Source organism: Dendrobates tinctorius, unplaced genomic scaffold (genome assembly GCF_039654945.1).
Source record: "Dendrobates tinctorius isolate UK_male_01 unplaced genomic scaffold, ASM3965494v1 ptg000073l, whole genome shotgun sequence".
Lineage (NCBI taxonomy): Eukaryota > Metazoa > Chordata > Amphibia > Anura > Dendrobatidae > Dendrobates > Dendrobates tinctorius.
This window is the reverse complement of record NW_027361741.1, coordinates 29174430-29192449: the sequence shown is the minus strand read 5'-3', so window position 1 is coordinate 29192449 and position 18020 is coordinate 29174430. Positions and strand designations below refer to the sequence as shown.

At 44.5% G+C, this 18020-nt stretch overlaps 1 protein-coding gene across 3 annotated transcripts in view; it reads left to right on the top strand.

Moving 5' to 3' along the window:
* PRODH (proline dehydrogenase 1) overlaps positions 1 to 18020 on the top strand; it is a 211723-nt gene that overhangs the window by 56237 nt on the left and 137466 nt on the right. For all 3 annotated transcript variants that reach the window (XM_073582710.1, XM_073582711.1, XM_073582712.1), the window contains exon 3: positions 13679 to 13713. In XM_073582710.1, coding sequence (XP_073438811.1) covers positions 13679 to 13713 — 35 coding nt within the window. The remainder of the gene's footprint in view (positions 1 to 13678; positions 13714 to 18020) is intronic.

Sequence of the window (18020 nt, the reverse complement as noted above, 5' to 3'; positions counted from 1 at the left end):
ATACTACTCTTCTGTCCCTACTGCGTCTCACGGTGTGGCTAAGCAGTACTATACAGCCACATATGGGATATTTCTACGTTCAGCAGATATTTTGGGACAAATTTTGGCTCCATGTTTACCCATTTCCCAGCGTGAAAATGAAAAATTTTGTGGGAGGGTTTTTTTGTTTTCACAGATCATTGTTGGAAAATTCTGTGAAGCACCTGTGGGTTCTAGATACATTCATTGAGGGGTTTTTAAAATAGTGTCACTGGTGGGGGTTTTCCACTACTTAGGCACATCAGGGCCTCTCCAAACACGACATGACACTCGCAGACCATTCCATCAAAGTCTGTGTTCCAAAAACGTCACTCTTCTTTCTGAGTCTTGTTGTGCACCCCCCCAAAAAGTAGTTTTCTCCTTCGTCTCATTGGGGGACACAGATACTGTGGGTGTATGCTGCTGACACTAAGTGGGAAAAAAAGAGGTTAGCTCCTCCTCCGCTGTATACACTCTCGCCCCTATTGCGGGCGGAACTCAGTTTTTTGCTTAGTTTCCATTCAGGCACACACGTCTGGTTTTGCTCCAGACTTTTTTTTTTTCCCATGAAGATGAGACAGTGGCGACGGACCCTATTGAAAGGGTCCGATCTCCCCAAACCATCAACGGGCGAGCACGTGCGAGTGTCCCTCCATGTATCCTCTCCCGCGACGTGAGACACAATGCCGGACTTAGCCCTGACCACTCCTAGGTATTGAAACCATGGGCTGTACAGAGGCACAAGACTAGTCCGTGCGGCCACCACTGCTCCACCAATGCTTTGACTGCAGTGCTGCAAGGTGGCGGACGGTCCTTCTCCTCACCCCCTGAAGGGGTTAGATGGAGCTAGGGTGCCTGCACCGTCATATTTTATCAAGACCCCCTCACATACCTGCGCTCAGGCTGAAGAGGATCATCGGTGAGGAGAGGGTCTGGGAGGGCTCCCGCGAAGATCTCAGGGCTGGAGCCCCCAGCCGGCAGAAGCCACCGGCCATGCAAGGCTGAGTGGCTGGACCCGTTAGTGGCACCATGTTTTTTTGGGATCAGAGCGCAGTCTACCCGGGCAGTGGGCGCCTTTTGGGCGCTTCGGCACCAGGCTTCGACGGAACAGGTTTGCAAGGCAGCAACCTGGTCCAGCCTGCACACATTTGCCAAACATTAGAATATCCATGCTCTGGACTCGGCGGATGCGAGCCTGGGTAGAAGGATTCTCCAAGCAGCGGTGGCGCACCTTTTAAACAAGAGGTGCATGTAGCTTGGATCGGTGAGTCAATTCTCCCACCCAGGGACTGCTTTGATGTCCCACAGTATCTGTGTCCCCCAATGAGACGAAGGAGAAACATGGATTTTTGTCATAACTCACCGTAAAATCCTTTTCTCCGAGACGCTCATTGGGGGACACAGCACCCACCCTATTAGTCAGTTGGCTCTGTTTTTGTTTAGATAATACGCATTTATTTATGTGATATAAGGGTGGTCCTTTTCTGGACATGTTGTAACTGTATTAAGGCTGATTTTGTTGTCCTCCTACTGCTTTGGCACCAAACTGAGTTCCGCCCGCAATAGGGGCGAGGGTGTATACGGCGGAGGAGGAGCTAACCTCTTTTTTTCACTTAGTGTCAGCCTCCTAACGGCAGAAGCATACACCCACAGTATCTGTGTCCCCCAATGAGCGTCTCAGAGATAAGGATTTTACGGTGAGTTATCACAAAAATCCATGTTTTCCCCACATGGGCTATCTACATACTCAGGAGAAATTGCACAATAAATTTTGGGGTCCATTTTCTCCTGTACCCTTGTGAAAATAAAATTTTGAAAATACATTTTTGTGGGAATTTTTTTTTCAAGCCTCTGTTATAAACGTCTCTGAAGCACCTGGGTATTCTGTTCCCTGAGAGGTCTATTTTCCAAAATTGTCACTTGTGCCTATGCAGTGGAAACTCCCTACATCAGGGGGTCTACAAACGCGACATGGCGTTTGTTAATTATTCCAGCAAATTTTACGTTCAGAAAGTCAAATGACACTTCTTCCTTGCCATGCACTTATGCGCTTAAACACTGGTTTTCCCCCACATATGGAATATCTGCGTGCTCAGGAGAAATTGCACAACAAATTTTGGGGTCCCTTTTCTCCTGTTTACGTTTTGTGGAAATGAAAAGAATTTGGGTCTAAAGAAAAATTTTGGTGAAGAAAAAGTAAAGGTAAAAGTTCATTTTTTTTTTTTCTTCCACATTTCATAAATTCCTGTGACGCACCTGAAGGGTGAATAAACTTTTTGAATGAGGTTTTGAGCACTTTGAAGGGTGCTGTTTTTAGAATGGTGTCACTTTTGTTTTTTTCTGTCACATAGACACCTCAGTCACTTCAAATGTAATGTGGTCCCTAAAAAAAATAGTTGGAAAAATGAGAAATGGCTAGTCGACTTTCTTTCTAACAAAAAAAGTATGTTTAAAAAAATTGAGCTCATGTTAAGTAGACATGTGGGAAATGTTATTTAACTATGTTGTGTGACACAACTATCTGATTCAAGGGCATGTCTAACACATTTTACCACTATCATGAAGTACGATATGTCACTGAAAAACTGTCTCTGAATCAGTGGGATCTGTTGAAGCGTTAGGCTGAGTTCACACGTGGCGTTTTTTCGCGTTTCTGCGGCGGTTTTATCTGCGCGATTTTGCCGCAAAAACGCGAAAAATAAGCATCCCATGCATTCCTATGAGACTCCGCAATGCTGTGCTAATGCTTCGCATTAAACGCAGCATGCTCATTAATTTCGCGGAATCGCGGCGATCCCGCACCCATAGGAATGCATTTTTCTGCTTACTTTCCGCATGTGGCTGTGCCCACCATGCGAAAAGTAAGCAGAACATTTGTGGATGGTACCCACGGTCCGGAGGAGAGGAGACTGTCCTTCGGGCTTTGGGTACCATATCCCTGTAAAAAATAGAATTTAAAATAAAAAATATTGTTATTCTCACCTTCCGACGTCCTGCGCAGCCTTCCCGCCTCTCTCCACGCTCCCGGTCCCAGTAAGCCTTTGCGAGCGATGACGTCCGTTCTCGCGAGATCACGAAGTCTCGCGATCATTCGCGCGACGTCACCGCGAATGACCACGAGACGTCGCAATCCCGCGAGAACGGACGTCATCGCGGTAATTGTCGCAAAGGATTACTGGGACCAGGAGCGTGGAGAGAGGCGGGAAGGCTGCGCGGGACGTCGGAAGGTGAGAATCACAATATTTTTTTAAAATTATTATTTACATTCTATCTTTTACTAATTGAGGCCGCATAGGCGGCCTCAATAGTAAAAAGTTGGTTACACTCGTCAAACACTAAGTTTGACGAGTGTGACCAACCTGTCAATCAGTTCTCCAAGCAATGCTACAGATCGCTTGGAAAACGCTAGCAATTCTGCAAGCTAATTACGCTTGCAAAATTCTAGTTTTTCCGCGGGAATTTAAAATGCGATTTTCCCGCGGAATGGAATTCTCGCGGTAATTTCCGCGAGAGTTCCGCTATGTGTGAACCCAGCCTTAGAGTTATTACCGCCTAAAGTGACACTAGTCAGAATTGTAAAATTTTAACTGGTCGTGAAGGTGAAAACGGGCTCAGGCGGGGGGTGAAGGGGTTAATGATTTGTGAGATTTTTTTTTTCCCTGAAATTCTGTGCCCTTTTTTTTTTTATCCCTGATGGATGAAGTGAGAGGGATGGTGCGACAAGAAATCCAGTCATCCCTAGCTAGCTTCTGCCAGTCCTTTTCAGGGGGCCATTCTGTATCCAAAAAGAGGAAATACGCCTCTGAGGATAGCTCTGACTCAGAAGCTGAAATATCAGGTTTAGTGATGAGCGAGTATACTCGTTCCTCGGGTTTTCCCGAGCATGCTCGGGTGTCCTCCGAGTATTTTGGCGTGCTCGGAGATTTAGTTTTCGTCGTCTCAGCTGCATGATTTGCGACTGCTAGAAAGCTTGAATACATGTGTGGAATACCTGTCTGTTAGGGAATTCCCACATGTATTCAGCCTGTCTAGAAGTCGAAATCTCCGAGCACGCCAAAATACTCGTAGGACACCTGAGCATGCTTGGGAAAACCTGAGCAACGAGTATACTCGCTCATCACTAATCAGGTTCTGAAGAATGGTTGGAAGAAGGTGAACTTACAGAGGATAAAAAAAAAAATATTCATTTCCTCTGAGGATATGGAGGAACTACTGCAGGCAGTCAGTAATACAAAGAGAGTTGAAGAGGAGAAACCATCCCGCACAGTCCAAGATGAGATGTTCGGGGGTGTGAAATCAAGAAGGAAGATGGTTGTTCCCATCCATGACAACGTTCAAAATTTAATCCTTGATGAATGGAAATTCCCAGAAAGGTATCTGAACGTCCCAAGTGATATGAAGGATCGCTTTCCTCTACGTGAAGACGTCTTAAAGTGCTGGACTGAAATCCCCAAAGTGGATATCCAGGTGGCTAGGGTAGCCAAGAAAACTTTTACCCTTTTGAGGACTTCTCTCAACTTAAAGATCCACTTGATGGACAGCTTATTGAGGAAGTCTTGAGAAGCATCGGTGACCTCCTTAAAGACATGTCGCCTCCTCCTGCGTCACAAGAATCCTATTTCTTTGGTTGCAACAATTGGAAGACCATATTAAGGGCAGTACCCCCAGAGAAGACCACCTGGCCTCGTTACCTCTCCTACAGAAAGCTGCTGGTTTCCTTACAGACGCCTCGGCTGAATCAGTCCGTATTGCTGCGAGGACATCGGCGCTCTCCAACACCACCCGAAGGGATAAAGATGTGAAGCGGAGACATCCTATCCAAGTCTAAATTATGCTCTATTCCCTTCAAAGGAGAATGTGTTTGGTCCTGTGCTGGATGAATTATTGGAGAAAGTGACCGAAAAGAAGTCTTCCTGAACCAAAAACTCTCAAAGAGGCCATTTCGTCCACCTCAGACGCAAACTCCTCAATGCACAGGGAAAGGTAAAACTGGGCGGTGGAGCTACCCGAAAGGGATTAGAGGAAGAAATATTTTTCAAGATCCACATTCAGATGGAAAATGACGCCAAATGAGTAGGAGTTAGGATTTCAAACTACTTTTCAAAATGGCGGGAAGTAAGGCTAGTTTCACACTTGCTTTTTTTTGCAGCGCGTTTTTCCCGCAAAAAAACGCATTGAAAAACGCATACATAAGCATACAACTGCTGCGTTTTTTTCAAGCATTTTTATGAGCATGCATGAAAAAAACGCAGCGTTTTTATGCGTTTGTATGCGTTTTTAGCGCGTTTTTACCGCGTTTGCGTTTTTTTCCAACATTTTTAGGTGGCCCCTCACACTACCCAAACCATGACTTTACTAACCCTGACCCTAACCCTAACCCTGACCCTAACCCTTAACCAAATCATACTTAACCCTAACTAACCCTAACCCTAACCCTGACCCTAACCCTAACCCTGACCCTAACCCTTAACAAAACCATACTTAACCCTGACCCTAACCCTAACCCTGACCCTTAACCAAACCATACTTAACCCTAATCCTGACCCTAACCCTGACCCTAACCCTGACCCTAACCCTAACCCTGACCCTAACCCTTAACAAAACCATACTAACCCTAATCCTGACCCTAACCCTGACCCTAATCCTTAACAAAACCATACTTAACCCTAATCCTGACCCTAACCCTGACCCTAACCCTGACCCTAACCCTAACCCTGACCCTAACCCTTAACAAAACCATACTTAACCCTAATCCTGACCCTAACCATGACCCTAATCCTTAACAAAACCATACTTAACCCTAATCCTGACCCTAACCCTGACCCTAACCCTGACCCTAACCCTTAACAAAACCATACTTAACCCTAATCCTGACCCTAACCATGACCCTAATCCTTAACAAAACCATACTTAACCCTAACCCTGACCCAAACCCCAACCCTAACCCTGACCCTGACCATAACCCTAACCCTAAACCCCCTTAACTAACCCTAACTCTAACCCAAACCCCTAAATTCCATGGTTTAAAAAAAAAAACGCATATGCAAAAAAACGCATACATGAGCATGCCAGTGCGCACATATGCGCATCCATAGGCTATAATGGCCATTTTTAGCGCAAAACGTGCGCATATGTGCGCATGCGCTTTTTTGCAGGGCCAAAAAATGCAACATGCTGCGTCTGGAAAATCCCAACGCACACCCCAAAAAAACGCAGCGCATGAAAATCGCATACATGCGCTTACCAGCGCGCAGGTATGCGCACCCATGTTAAATATAGGGGAAAAAACGCATGCGCAGGTGTGCGTTTTTTTCCAGCGCTAAAAAACGCAAATGTGAAACCAGCCTAACATTGGACCGTAAAATCTTGGACTCAGTCAGAAGAGGAGTAAAGAGAGAATTTTCCTTCTTTCCCCCACAAAGGCTAGAAGTGACCTCTCTTCCATCATCAAGGCTACAGAACATTCTGTACACAGAACTCCAGCAAATGAAGTCCTCTGCGGTAATATCTCTGGTTCCAGAAGCAGAGCAGGGCCCAAGGTCATTACTCCCATGTGTTCCTTATAAAGAAGCCTAGCGGAGATTACCAGGTTTTCATCAACCTGAAACTGCTGAAACAATACATCGTGTATCGACAATTCAAAATTGAGACTGTATAATCTACAATCCCATTGATCGGGAAGGACTTCGCCATGGCCACTATAGACCTTCAGGAGGCATACTACCATTTACCAATTCATCCAAACTACCATCGGTATATCGGTATCTGAGGTTTGCGGTCACTGTAGGCCAGGAGGTATGTCACTTCCAGGTCAAGGTCCTCCTTCCCGTCGGTATATCATCTGCATCCCGAACATTCACAAAGATCATGGCAGAGGTAGTAGCCTTTTTTCAGGGAGCAAGACATCTGCATCGTTCCATACCTGGATGACCTTCTCATCGTGGCTCCTTCCATTGTAGCTCTAAGAACACCTCTCCATTCAGTTCTACATACCATAACTTCTTTAGGCTGGATCATATATCAGGGATCTTATTAGACCTGAACCCATCAACCGAGAAGATCTTTTTAGGAATCCTCTTTAGTCACCAAACAATTAAACATAAGATCAAGGGTTCAGACCCTAAAAACCCAGAAGAGGGTGATCTTAATATTTGACATGTCAGTCCGTGACAGCATGTACTCAGGCAGTTCCCTGGGCCCATGCTCATTCGAGGATCCTCCAAAAATGTATTCCCTCTCGCTGGAACAAAACTCCAGATGCACTCAGTACAAGAATCTCTCTTCCTCACCACGTAAGACTATCCCTCAATTGGTGGCTCAGCCGAGAAAATCTAGCAAAGGAGAATACCTTGGATCCAATATCCAATCTCTTCAGTAACAGCAGATGCCAGCAAATGCAGTTGGGAAGCAGCGACATCTCGAGGAGTCTTTCAGGGAATCTGGACCAAAAGATGGACAACCGATCCTCCAACTTCTGGGAATTGAGAGCCGTAGAGGAAGCCCTGAGAGCAGCAAAACCAATACTCCAAGGAACCCATGTCCGAGTTTACTGCAACAACATGACCACTGTAGCCCATCTACGTCATCAGGGCAGCACAAAATTCAAGAGTTTGCAGCAGGTCTCGGCAAGAATTTTCATTTGGGCCGAATGTCACCTCCTGTCTTTATCGGCTCTTCACCTAACATCGAAGAAGACTTTCTGAGCAGGACGGATTTTGACCTAGGGGAATGGAGCCTCATTTCAGGAGATTTCCAGTTAATAACCAAAAGATGGGTTCTCCCGGAGGTGGACACCTGTTTGCGAATCGGAAAACGCAAAAGTAGAGCACTATTTCTCCGTAGGTCCAAACGAAACCCAATCAAAGGTGGAAAGGTGGATGCCTTCTCTCACCCGTGGAGTTTCAGGTTGGCCTTCACGTTCCCTCCAATTCCGCTGTTGCCAAGGACACTTGAAAAGGTCAGAACAGACAGGATCAAAACCATGCTGGTCGCCCTTCTCTGGCCAAAGAGGAGCTGGTTCGGGGCTCTGAAACTCCTGAGCTCAGAAGAACTGCTGACCCTGCTGCTAGACCTCGAATTTCTACATCAAGGTCCCATTTTTCACCCGGCTCCCCACAGCCTACGCTTGGCAGCCTAGCTTCTGAAGCCACAGTACTGAGAGGCGAGCTAGAGGCCTCTCAGTTGCTGTCATATCCACTTTGCAAAAAAGTAACAGGTCACAAATTCCATCTACTCTAAAATATGGAAGACCTTTTCGGCGTGATATGGATCCACGCCCATCGATCCTTTCCAACCTGACATGGCTAAAATACTAGACTTCGTACAGGATGGCTTATCAAAAGGACTAAAACCCAGTCCCTTGAAAGTACAGGTGTCGGCTCTGAGATCCTACTTTGATCAGAACCTGGCAGACCACCGGTGGATAAGGAGGTTCATGTCAGCTGCCTCCTAAATCAGTCCAAGGAAATCCAATATAATTCCAACTTGAGATTTGAATATAGTGCTGAAAGATCTGACTACACTGTGTGCAGAATTATTAGGCAAATGAGTATTTTGATCACATCATCCTTTTTATACATGTCCTACTGCAACCTGTATAGGCTTGAAAGCCAAATGCCAATTATGTAAATCAGGTGATTTGCATCTCTGTAATGAGGAGGGGTGTGGTCTAATGACATCAACACCCTATATAAGGTGTGCATAATTATTAGTCAACTTCCTTTCCTTTGGCAAAATGGGTCAGAAGAAAGATTTGACGGACTCTGAAAAGTCAAAAATTGTGAGATGTCTTGCAGAGGGATGCAGCAGTCTTGAAATTGACAAACTTTTGAAGTGTGATCACCGAACAATCAAGCGTTTCATGGCAAATAGCCAACTGGGTCGCAAGAAGTGTGTTGATAAAAATAAAAGGTGCAAAAAAACTGCCCATGAATTGAGGAAAATCAACCGTGAAGCTGCCAAGATGCCATTTGCCACCAGTTTTGCCATATTTCAGAGCTGCAACATTACTGGAGTATCAAAAAGCACAAGGTGTGCCACACTCGGGGACATGGACAAGGTAAGGAAGGCTGAAAAATGACCACCTTTGAACAAGAAACATAAGATAAAACGTCAATACTGGGCCAAGAAATATCTTAGGACTGATTTTTCTAAGGTTTTATGGACTGATGAAATGAGCGTGACTTTTGATGGGCCCGAGGTTGGATCAGTAAAGGGCAGAGAGCTCCATTCCCACTCAGATGCCAACAAGGTGGAGGTGGGGTACTGGTATGGGCTGGTATCATCAAAGATGAACTTGTGGGACCTTTTCGGAGTGAAGATGGAGTAAAGCTCAACTCCCAGACCTACTGCCAGTTTCTGAAAGACACCTTCAAGCAGTGGTACAGGAAGAAGTTGGTATCGTTCAAGAAAACCATGATTTTCATGCAGGACAATGCTCTATCACATGCATCCAAATACTCCACAGCGTGGCTAGCCAGTAAAGGTCTAAAAGAAGAAAAAATAATGACATGGGCCCCCTTGTTCACCTGATCTGAACCCCATAGAGAACCTGTGGTCCCTCATAAAATATGAGATCTACAGGGAGGGAAAACGGTACACCTCTCCGAACAGTGTCAGGGAGGCTGTGGTGGCTGCTACACGCAATGGTGATCGTAAACAGATCAAGCAACTGACAGAATCTACGGACGGAAGGCTTTTGAGTGTCATCATAAAGAAAGGTGGCTATATTGGTCACTGATTTTTTTTTTTTTTTCGTTTTTTTTTGTTTTGTTTTTGAATGTCAGAAATGTTTATTTCTAAATTTTGTGTTATATTGGTTTACCTGGTGAAAATAAACAAATGAGATGGGTATATATTTGGTTTTTATTAAGTTGCCTAATAATTCTGCACATTAATAGTTACCTGAAAAAACAGATATCCTCCTAAGATAGCCAAATCTAGAAAAAACCCACTCCAGCTTCCAAAAATATTAAGCTTTGATATTTGAGTCTTTTGGGTTGATTGATAACATAGTTGTTGTTCAATAATAAAAAGAATGCTCTCAAATACAACTTGCCTAATAATTCTGCACGCAGTGTATTCTACCCTTTGAGCCTATGGACCAGGTCCAGATAGACAAACTGTCCCGGAAAGCGACACTACTTGTAGCCATTACAACAGCAAGAAGGGTGGGCGAGATACAGGCCCTTTCCATTAGGGAACCTTATTTAAGAATTCTGGATGACAGATTAATATTCCGCCTAGACCCGTCATTTTTGCCAAAAGTATCATCTGACTTCCACAGGTCGCAAGAAATAATTCTACCCTCCTTCTTTGACAACCCAAAGAGAAGCAGGATTCCATTCTCTGGATGTTCGACGAACTATTCTCCTTTACTGAAATCAAACAAAACCTTGGAGGAAGGATCAGAATCTTTTCATTCAGTATGGTGACCAAACAAAGTAAAGAGAGCCTCCAAGAGCTCTCTGGCGAATTGGATGGATCAAAAAAGTGATCACGGACACATGTAGAAATCAGGACCTGTCTCCTCCAGAATCACTAAAAGCCCATTCCACTAGAGCCGTTGCAGTCTCCTGGGCCGAAAGGCCCAATGCCCCCATCGAGCAGATCTGCAGAGCTGCTACCAGGTCCTTGGTCCATACCTTCACTAAACACTACAGATTAGATCTAATGTCTATAAGAGATCTAGCCTTTGGCTGGAAAGTCCTCCAGGCTGTTGTCCCTCCCTAACAATTATTCTTTGGTATTTCTCCTGTGTGCTGTCTTAGAGGGAATTAGAGAAAATAGAATTACACTTACAGGGAATTTGGCTTTGATGACCCTCCACGACAGCAGGAGTAATTCCTCCACTAAAAGTTATGTTCATTTGATACCTTAGTGTAAATAAAAAAAAGCATTCATTCTGTGTAGTCCTTGGAAAACACTGAGGATAGAGGTAATGGGAGGGCTAGTTAAACCTCTTGTTTCCTGTAACTAATTAGTATGTGGAGGCAACCTCCTTTGTGCTGTTGTGGAGGGTCTTAGAAACCAGTAAGCCACTTAAATAAAAAAAGAACCCAGACATGTTTGGTGTCCATGAATTCGTAATAACCTGGAGAATCATGTTAAAACCAATGGTGTAATTCATAAGGACAACTTGTCGCGCAAAAAACATACCCACACATGGCCATTTTGACAGAAGGAAAAAAAAAGTTATGGCTCTGGAAAAAGGGGGAGCAAAAAACGGAAATACCTCTGTTAGTGAAGGGGTTTAATCTTGATCAGGGTCCCTAGAAGTGGCACACAATCGGGAAATATAACCCAAGATAACTGACATCTTGCTGTTTAAAGAAAACCTGTCAATTGATTCCTCCCCAACCACAGACATCGTGAATCACACTGGTTGATTTATTGCAGCCATGTATGTAATACTTTAAATGCTGCGGTGTTTCAGAGAAAACCTACTTTGAAAAATTACTGGAGACCATGCACCTTGAATGACTAGTCCATGGCAGGTCTTTTGCTGCTTCTCCCTACCCCAATTCCCTAGATAGACAGGTTTCTCCATCTACTCACCCATAGGGAGAAACATGTCGGTCTAGGGAAATGGGGCTGAGAAGCTGTCAGGAACCTGCCTAGTGCCTTGGACTAGTCATCTGAGACCTATAGACTCCAGAATGGGTTTTAACACCGAACCAGGGAGCCTCCCCACTATGACAGGCCCTTCACTCGCTTCCTATTGCCCAGAGGCTCCAATTCAAAACCCTAACCATGACATACAAAGCCATCCACAACCTGTCTCCTCCATACATCTGTGACATGGTCTCTAGGTACCTACCCGCACGCAACCTTCGATCATCTCAAGATCTCCTTCTCTACTCCCCCCTTATCTCTTCTTTCCACAACGGCATACAAGACTTCTCTCGTCCTTCCCCCATACTCTGGAACTCTCTGCCGCAACACATCAGACTCTTACCATCAACGGAAACCTTCAAGAAGAACCTGAAGACCCACCTGTTCCGTCAAGCCTACAGCCTGCAATGATCCTCGGTCTACTGAACCACCGCACGACCTGCTCTACCCTCTCCTACTGTATCCTCACCCATCCCTGTAGACTGTGAGCCCTCGCAGGCAGGGTCCCCTCTCCTTATGTACTTGTGTGTCCCTTGTCTTGCACATGTTTATTATACTTGTCTATATTTCCCCTTTTCACATGTAAAGCGCCATGGAATAAATGGCGCTATATACATGCATAATAATAATTTATATACATATAATATATAAAGCTCAATGTGGGTGTGTATGTATGTATGTCCAGGATTGGCATCCGCACCGTCGCAGCTACAGCCACAAAATTTTGCACAGTCACACGTCTGGACCCCGAGAGCGTCATAGGCTATGTTGTGAGGCAGAATTTTAACCCCACGCATTCCAATTCACCAAACAATTTTGCAACTATCTACATAATGGGGAAAAAGTGAAAGGAAAAGTGTTGGAGGCTAATTGACAGCTGCCAGAGGTGAACAAGGGGGACTTCAAGAATGAGAGCAGTGGCTCCAAGCAGTATATACCATACAGTTGCTAAGGTGGGGCACTGACAAGGGATACTCGCCACACACGGGGATATGAACACACACACAAAATGCGCCACACACTACCACGTGCTTCAACACATATACCACCCTCAGCACACATTTCACCACACATACACCAACCTCGCCACATAAAAGTCGAAACACAAAAGTCGCCACTCAAAACTCGCCAGGCTGTCCCAGAGCTGTTTAAAAGATGAAAAATGAGCTGTGATTGGTTGCTATCAGCAACAGTTTTCTTTGTAGACAGTTGTGGTAACTGAGGCCTATTATTCTTATCATTTCTATGCTGTTATCGTCCTTCTGTAAAGCTGGAAATAACACAATTTATTACCGTGCCAACACAGACCACCCTCTGACACAGACTGCAGGGGGAGCCCAGTATCACACAGGAGAGGATTAGACACATGGCTCAGCAGTCAGTATCACACAGGATAGGATTAGATACACAGCTCAGCAGTCAGTATCACACAGGATAGGATTAGATACGCAGCTCAGCACACAGTATCACACAGAATAGTATTATATACACGGCTCAGCAGGCAGTATCACACAATAGGATTAGATACACGGCTCAGCAGTCAGTATCACACAGAATAGGATTAGATGCACGGTTTTTATGTGCAATATAATCATTATAATTTGTTATAACTAACCACAGTTGGTTACTATGCCCAGGCAACCCCGGGCTCTTCAGCTAGTTGTAAATAAATTAAAACCGTCCCACAAATATAACAATTCCCACTTCAGTTTACATGTGTAGAACTACTATACACTGACTCTTATGTTTATTTTATGTCACCATCACTGGAGCTGCTGCAACCCCCCAATCTACTGTCTCCTTCCCCACCATCCTGTAGAATGTAAGCCCGAAAGGGCAGGGTCCTCTCTCCCCTCTATATCAGTCTGTGATTGTTAGTTTACTGTAAGTGATATCTGTACTTTGTATGTTGCCCCCTTCTCATGTACAGCACCATGAAATCAATGGTGCTATATAAATAAATAATAATAAAAATAATTGTCTATTTATGTAATATGCTTTGTGTCTTTTTTTTTCTGACTTTCTACATTTTTCTTCTGTCTTCCAGATCTTCTACTGCTGAAGCTGAAAAGGAAAATCTAGGTAAGATTGATTCTGGTACAGTTTTGATAAGTGTTTTGGAATATGTACAAAAAAAAAAAAAAAAAATTGGAGTTGGCCCAGTAGAGGAGTAGAGGCTGGACTGCAAAGAGCAATGGCTTTGGTGTGCTGATCCCACTGGCTTCAGATTACTTCACAGTGCTGAAGATGTTGGGACTCTTCTAGTTAAGCTGGGTGCTGGCATGTTATCTCATCCTGAACTCCTGTTAAAAGTCCTGCCTGACTTTTTAAAATAGTATCAGCACTATCCAGTCTTGGCTGCTTCCAGGTAGCGTAGGTAGTAAAGGAAAAAAAAAACTACTGTATATGGAGCTCAGTACAATGTTATGTATATCAGTCACGTGTAACTGAGTAAAGGTTTATTCTAGATTCTAGCTGTGTACTTGTTCACCTTCAGGCACATTCTACTCCAACTGAAGCCGCACAAAGCGGACCAGTCAACTCTCCTGACATGTCGGTTTAACCCTATATCTGTAGGTATTAAATCTTCAGGTATTTAGTCTTGCAGTGCTTCCTTGCTGCCTTACTGACAGTGTGACTACCATGAGAAAATGAACTTAGTTCCTCTTGGGAGCCACCGGCTCTCAGTCATGGGGCTGTGCACTGGAGCGTCTTCTATAACCGCTCCCTATTCTTTGAGCGGTAGCTCACCTGTACAGAGCATGCTGTAGATCAAAATGCTGCGACGTGCTTTCCCTGTAGTCAATTTATTCTCATTTCCGGAAAGAATAACCGAAGAAAGGCACTTTGTTAGAAACTTCTGCTTAAGCATTGTTACTCCATGAACAAAGTGACTATTTACTCTGACATTGCAGGAGAGCTGTTAAGGTAACTGTAATAGTAGTACCTCAAACACCCAACATACCAAAACTTAGTCTGTGTGTTACACCTAAAATTAATATTCTGCTTACTCAATCCTTAGCACTTACTGTTCTGTTCTTTTGAGGTTTGGGTGACAACCTCTGTGGCCTTCATTATATCTTGCTTGGATTATCACCTGAAGTTGCCCTACCATGAATAGCTGCTACGTCATTCTTGCTCACTGCATAAGTAAGACGGTGTGCCCACAATCCGGAATATTGGACAAAGCTCACCTGCGCTGCTTTCAAAATGCTGTGTTCTAGGTTACAAGCATAGCGGATGGATTTTATAGAAGTCCCATGCCCATTTTGCTTCTATCGGACGCTGTGTAAACTCACCCACTTTGCGGGTTTATGAGCCGCAGCATGCCAATTATCTTCAGCGGAGATGCTAGTCTGCGCTGCGTAGTCTCATCCATAGTCAGTCATTAGATGCGGTAAATCTGCATGTTCGCTGAGCATATGCGGATTTACCTGCGTGATTAGAATTTAGCGTTTTGGATGCAGCGAAAATACTCTGCGCCCAAAACGCTACTATGTCCTGATCTTAGGCACATAGCCTAAGGGCTGTTCACTCTGCATTTGCAGTGCTATTTGGGAAAGATTCCTAATGCAATACTGTGACCGAATCCTCTCACCCCTAGAAGCCATTGTTACAATTGGTAAACAAACCAACGGTATTTCATACAGTGGAAAGGTGTATCAGTGTACAGTGGCCCAACAGATGCCAAAGGGAATATTTTTGTATACACCAGATGGATAAGGAGCCTTTATTTATTCCAGAAGCCTATGCCAAATGGTATGGGCCTTTAAGAGTAACCATGTTTTTAATTTCATTTCATGTGCCTGACCGCACGGCAAACACTGCACTTGATCAGCAGTAACCTCATTACTGCTGGGTGGAGAGCCGCAGCTCCCACGCTGCCAGATGATAACGTGACCCGCAGCTATGACCGAAGGTAAAAAGTTTACCTACGGTCACAGGCGGCAGCTGATGAGACTACTACTCCCATCAGCCTACAACGGCTGCCGCTAATAACAGCGATAGCAGGCGGCTGCTGAAGGGGGAGTGCCTGCACTATAGATAAATACTTTTTTTTAAATGGTGTGAGTTCCCGTGCATTTTTCATAACCAGCCAGGCAAAACTGACACCTGCGGACTGCAATCCTCAGCTGTCAGATTTAGCAAGGCTGGTTATCAAGAATAATTTATATAAAAAAAAAAAAAAAAAAAATTTATGACCCCCTCCCCCCAACTTTTGACATCCAGCCAAGCTAAAGCAGACAGCTGGAGGCTGGTATTCTCAGACTGGTAAGGGGCCTGAATATTGCACCCCCCTCTCCGGCCTAAAATTAGCAACCTGCAGTCACTCCAGAAAAGGTGCATCTATTAGATGTGCCAGTGCTGGCACTTTGCCCGGCTATTCCCACTTGCCTTTTAGCGGTGGCAAGTGGGGTAATATTTGTGGGGTTGATGTCACCTTTGTATTATCTGAAGACATCAAGCCCATGGCTTAGCAATGAAGAGGCATCTATAAGACACCTCTCCATTACTAGTCCTATAGTTGTACTGTAAATAAACACAGCCTGTGTAAAGTTCTTGTAATAAAAGTCACTTTTACTTTTTTATTTAAAAATAACACAGTTCTACTCACTTAACGCCCATTCCATTGAAGCCATCATTTGCTGTGGAAAAAAGCTAAAATAAACAACCATATCCCTCACCTGTTCGACGTTTTGTCCCACACAGTAATCTATGTCTGCGATAAATAGTTTTCAACCTGGACTGTGCCAAGATGCGGCCGTCCAGGTTGAAAACCGTGGAAGAATGAGCTGCTGCGAGCTCAGCCTCACTGAGGGCCCTGAACTGCAGTGACATCAGTGAGATCACTGCTCACACCGTGAGAGAAAGTTTCACTGTGCAGTGTTGAGCTCAGTGAGTCACCACAGAAATGTCAGAAAATATATTTATCATTCTCTAAGAGATGAAAATAAACAATGGAGAAGGGAAAATTCACATTTTTCATTTAGTTGCATTAGTCTGCACAAATAGATATTTTCCTAAGCGAGACAAAACATCGCTTTTACTTAAATATTCAGGTTTCAGGGTTATTAATCTTTTGGATTGAGCGACAAGCCCATAAGTTGTTCAATTAAAAATTTTATAAAAAATTCAAATTGCCTAAGAGTTGTGCACACAGTGTAAAATATATTACATATTTTCTTCTCACATGTTCTATTGATTTATGGAAAATGTTTATCAAAATGACTGTTACTCTTTAAAGGGAGCCTGTCAGCTGATACATGCTGCTCAAGCCTTGGGCAGCGTGTATCAGCCACTGGCTGTAGAAATCTCAGCCATGTATGTTTGACTCTGAAACCCAATGACGTTTCAGATAAAAAAAACATACTTTTAATAGCCACTGGGGATCGAGTTGCAATATTGATAGCTGTACAGGTGGGTCCTCTGTGCATATAGGCAGAGCCTTGTCTCTCACTATCAGCAGGCAGGGAAATAGTGCTGGCACCTATTAATAGTGTGAATGGCTAGGACACTACAGCCAGTGGCTGATACATGCTGTCCACGGTTTAGGCAGCATGTATCAGCTGACTGGTTCCCTTTTGAAAGGGGTATTCCCATCTCAAAGATCGTATTTCAATATGTACTAGGTAAAATATCAATAACACTAGTAATTATATCCAATTAGATATTCTATATAGTGCTTTTTTTTTTTATATAGTTGTATTGCTTACCCCACATGCAGGGTATCGCAGTCACTCCATGGTTACGGCCACTATGGCGGGCCTGGCTGCGCTTGCGCAGTTACTAAAGTGTTCATCCTTATCACTTGCCGGCTTCTCGGTAGCACACATAGTTAGTGTGCACATAAACTCTCTGCTCGACCACCTCACACCGGCACTGGGCGTTTTCAATGGTCAGGTTTCTCATGAAGATCTTCTAGGCAGGACCAGCTATGCAGTCAGTGAGCATAGAACCTGGCCAATGATGATGTGCAGTGTAGGAGGGAAGTGGCCAGGCACGGAGCTACTCTTCAGACTGAAACTATGCACGCCATCGAGAACCCGGCTATTGGTAATGATAAACGCCTTATGCATGTGCTAAGCAGTCCTACAGTGCAAGAGGGAGGTGGCTGGGCAGGGAGCTACTGCGCAGACTCGAACTATCCGCGCCACCATGAACCCGGCTATTGATAATGATAAACGCCTTATGCATGTGCTAAGCAGTCCTACAGTGCAAGAGGGAGGTGGCTGGGCAGGGAGCTACTGCGCAGACTCGAACTATGCGCGCCACCATGAACCCGGCTATTGAAAATGATAAACTCTTTGCTAACTGTCCAAGCGTGGCCAGGTACACCGTAGTGGCCGTAACCATGAATGCCTGAATGACTGCGATACCCTGCACATGGG